The sequence below is a fragment of the Uranotaenia lowii genome, chromosome 1 (genome assembly GCF_029784155.1).
Source record: "Uranotaenia lowii strain MFRU-FL chromosome 1, ASM2978415v1, whole genome shotgun sequence".
In the NCBI taxonomy this organism is placed as follows: Eukaryota; Metazoa; Arthropoda; class Insecta; order Diptera; family Culicidae; genus Uranotaenia; species Uranotaenia lowii.
Genome location: NC_073691.1, coordinates 180794828 through 180798624, shown reverse-complemented (window position 1 = coordinate 180798624; position 3797 = coordinate 180794828). Strand labels below are relative to the sequence as shown.

General features: G+C 43.7%; 2 protein-coding genes across 2 annotated transcripts in view; one reads left to right on the top strand and one right to left on the bottom strand.

The window, feature by feature from the left end:
* The first annotated feature begins 1203 nt into the window (after positions 1–1203).
* LOC129739257 (zinc finger protein 593 homolog) lies at positions 1204–2033 on the top strand. Its single transcript, XM_055730683.1, has 2 exons — positions 1204–1586; positions 1644–2033. The coding sequence occupies exons 1-2, from the start codon at positions 1339–1341 to the stop codon at positions 1900–1902; spliced, it is 507 nt and encodes a 168-aa protein (XP_055586658.1). The 5' UTR covers positions 1204–1338; the 3' UTR covers positions 1903–2033.
* The window catches only part of LOC129738192 (methionine aminopeptidase 1), a 22701-nt gene continuing 20589 nt past the window's right edge, over positions 1686–3797 (bottom strand). The window contains exons 2-5 of the mRNA XM_055729383.1: positions 3666–3796; positions 2741–3329; positions 2542–2681; positions 1686–2464 (exon numbers count right to left, since the gene is read on the bottom strand). Of these exons, the coding sequence (XP_055585358.1) occupies positions 2232–2464; positions 2542–2681; positions 2741–3329; positions 3666–3796 (1093 nt within the window). The 3' untranslated portion in view covers positions 1686–2231. The remainder of the gene's footprint in view (positions 2465–2541; positions 2682–2740; positions 3330–3665; position 3797) is intronic.

The following is a 3797-nucleotide window of genomic DNA, read 5'->3' as shown; positions in this document are numbered from 1 at the left end:
CAGCCAGCGTGCGAATTTTCCTGAAGGTTGAAGCGAGACGGATAGAGTATGCACACATCATTAGAACGAGAAACCAATAGTGTCAAATGACGTTTACACGCTTGCAGAATTTTAACTGCTGAAGGTTTAAATCAAACACACTCCCATAAATTGGACTCTGGAACTGAAATTCAAATTCGGGAAATATGGAAAATATTCTTAAAAATTAAGTTCGACAACCGAACTCAAACTGCAGTCCAACTGCACAAAATGCGAATCTTCATCTCTGCCAAATCCGTATTGTTGTACGGATCTGAAACTTGGTGCTTTTTGTAAAAAGCTGCCTGTGGAATATATATCATGTGGCCTGGCAGCTGGATCTCAAACGGGAAACTACATCGTCGTTGTCATCAAAAGCGCTTGAAATCGAGATTCGGGAACGTAAGTGGGATCAATTGGGCACAAACCGCGAAAAGATGAAAACGAGATTTGCATAGAGGCACTTGACTGGAATCCAGATGGGCATCGAAGAAGAGGCAGGTCCAGAAGCTTGTGCCGGCGTAGTCTAGCCGCTGAAATCTGAACAGTTGACGAAAACCTGGCTGGCAGCAAGTAAAGACTCCGGATCGCCAGCAGTGGAATCTTGTTGTTGTTGTTGGGTTTTGGTTTAATCGGCTCGAGTGTCAAATCTCATATACGCCAGTGTCTAGTAAAGACCTTTTATCTCAGCCCGATGCGTCGGACAATTGGCGACGGACCCTTTAGGCTCTAATTTGAAAGAAAAACAAAATTATTTCAAATCATTTACTTCAAATTTTTAAACCTGATAAATTTTGTTGTTTTATTAATCGCAGCGCACTAAATTTGACTGCGCACTCATGAATGCGACATTTGTATGAACTTGTACATTCGACCTGTCAAATCAGTGTAAAATCTGTCGGAGTTCTACATATATCGAGTTCTTCATATATCGAGAAAATTGTTAAAACAAAATCTTTCAGAATTAAAACCGCATTAAAATAGAACTTTTGAAAAGAGACTCAATAGTGTACTATACAATTGTAAGTGTTTGTCACAAAACTCATTAGTGGGTAAAAATGAGTAAACTTGATCAACTTCATTTTGCGTATTTTCAATCTATAATATGGGTGAAAATTCCAAACCGTGTATTGTAGTAAATCGATCAAATGTCATTTAACATATATACAAACAATAAAAACAAAGCCACGTGCTTGCCTGCGCTGTGAGGCTCATTTTCAGCTGATCCGACTCCACAACAATTCGGAAGCCCTTTTGCCCCACGTACAGTTTTTATTTTGCTTTCAAAAGTTTCGGTCAAAAGTTTACCGTTTTTTCGCGATGCCTTACGCCCGCAAAAAAATGCACGATGGCGATACCCATCTGCGGCGTCGTTGGAGACTTCGTAATCGCCAGAAGGATCTGGACGAAATCGACACCGATCTGCAACAGAACTCGGAAAAGCTGCTAAACCAAGAGGTGGATCTGGACAAACCGGGTTTCGCACAGTTTTACTGCATCCATTGCGCGACATACTATATCAACGAACGGGCCCTGCAGGATCATTTTCGGACCAAGGTGCATAAGAGGTTGGTTGTTGGATGGTTTGTTGTAAACTTTTTATTTAACGAACTTTCCTATTTCAGACGACTTAAAGCTCTGGAGGTTGAACCATACACGGTGGACGACTCGCTGAGGGCTGCCGGCCAAGGCAGTTTCATTCATCCGCAGAAACGTAAAATGGAGACGCAACCTTCCAAGGAACAGTACGCCGCCGGTAAACGAGTGAAAGTTGATGTGGTAATCGAGGAGGAAAAGCCTGTCAAACAGAACCTTTCGCGGGTACCGAAGTACGATGGGCAGTTTGGCAAAATTCTAGACGACCTCAAAGCTCCAGCTACATAGTCTTTCAGAAATGCGAACAGAAGGAAGTCATTATTTTTCTTTTTTTTATTGTTTTGGTGAAAATCACCAATATTATTTAATAAAACGAAATTTTGTGGAACATTCTAAATTAATAATTATTCAGAGACTAAGAGCATTGAATTCCACTGCAAAGAACTAAAAGAAACTATCCCGCCAGCGATTATCGGTTACGATTGGCAATTCTTGTTAATAGGTCACTCTAACTGTTCATAGTTCATACATAATCGATCGATTCCTTTTCCTTTCTTCTATTGTTTATAAAATATTTTGTATGATTGAATCAACGAAAAAAGGTGTCAAAATGTACTCTACATTTTGTCCATGAAATGCGGCTGCCCGTTGTTGGTTCTTCGTTTGGTCAGGATGTCGCAGCCCGTTTCCGTGACCAGCAGCGTTTGCTCGAACTGTGCCGAGAACAGCCCATCGGCAGTGACGGCTGTCCAGTCGTCTGGCCAGGACACGTCACGCCAGGTTCCCTCGGAAATCATCGGCTCGATGGTGAAGCAGTGTCCAGCTTTCATCACCCCCACTGCGTTGTTTTCTGGCAATGAGAGAGTGAAATAAAGGATTTCAAACGACAATTTTAACTATAAATGTAACACAAAACGAGTATCATACTGGCATAATGAGGCACGTTAGGGGCAGTGTGGAATAATCGATGGATTCCGTGACCGCAATAGCTTTTCACCACGCTGTAACCGTGAGCGTGGACATGCTTCTGGATAACGTTTCCGATTTCCCGATACCGTTCTCCGGGTCTAAAAAAAACCGGAAATTTAAATTACCCACCATCACGAATTATCTAAGAAATGCTCACTTAACAATGGCGATTGCTTTGGACAAAGCCTCATGGGTGACCTGCACCAGCTTCTTGTGCTGCTCTTTGACATTACCGACAAAGAAAGTTTCGTTCAGATCGCCGTGGAAGCCACGATGGTACACGGTAACGTCCACATTGCACAGATCACCATCCTCAAGGGGGCGCATGTCCGGTATTCCATGGCAAATGACCTCGTTGACCGAGGTACAACATGACTTGGGAAAATTGTAGTAATTCAGTGGGCTCGGGTAACATTCCCGCTCGATGCTAGCCTCGTGAACCACACGATCGATCTCGTCCGTGGTAACGCCAACGTCGCACACCCGCGCTGCCTCGTCCAGAACTTCCCGGGCCAGCCGGCAAGCTACGCGCATCGATTCTATCTCGTCGTCGTCCAATACCTTGATCGTGGTGTTGCCACGCATCTGCTCCTCGCACTTCGAGCGGCCCTCCTTGTGGTCTGCGTAATCCGGCCGGCCAATATGGGCCGGAACCTTACGCGTTTCCGACTGTGGATGGGGGCGAAGCTTCCCGGTGAACGTGTAGTAAGGCCAAGGATTGTAGGCTGTGGATTCTTCTTTTCCCTCTGGGAGCAGAGAAAAATTTTAACAAATTAGGTACCTGCCTGGTTTTTTTTATCAACATGATATATGTTAAAAACCATTCAGTCTTCACAGTAAATGTAGTCAATTTTACACATGTTTGTATAAAAGGGTAGCTGTTAAAGATTCACATTTAAATTAACCGAACCCATCATAAGGTGAGGTTTACTTGAAATCTTTCTAGTCTTTTAAATTCGAACCATCGAATTTCAACCTATATTTACCCCGTTAAAGGGACGAATGGTTGCTAATTGGATTATGTCATGATAACCTCGCTCTTTCGCTAAGTTTCACCGGCTCAAAAGCTTTGAGATACTCACTTGCCAACAGATGGATCACCTTGTGGCCCTTCCAGGAGCTCTTGAAGCAATCCTGGGTGCAAAAGTACGACCCCTGGATACCCATCTTCAGACAGACCGGACACTGGAGCGTGGCCGGTTTGCTGCAGTTTT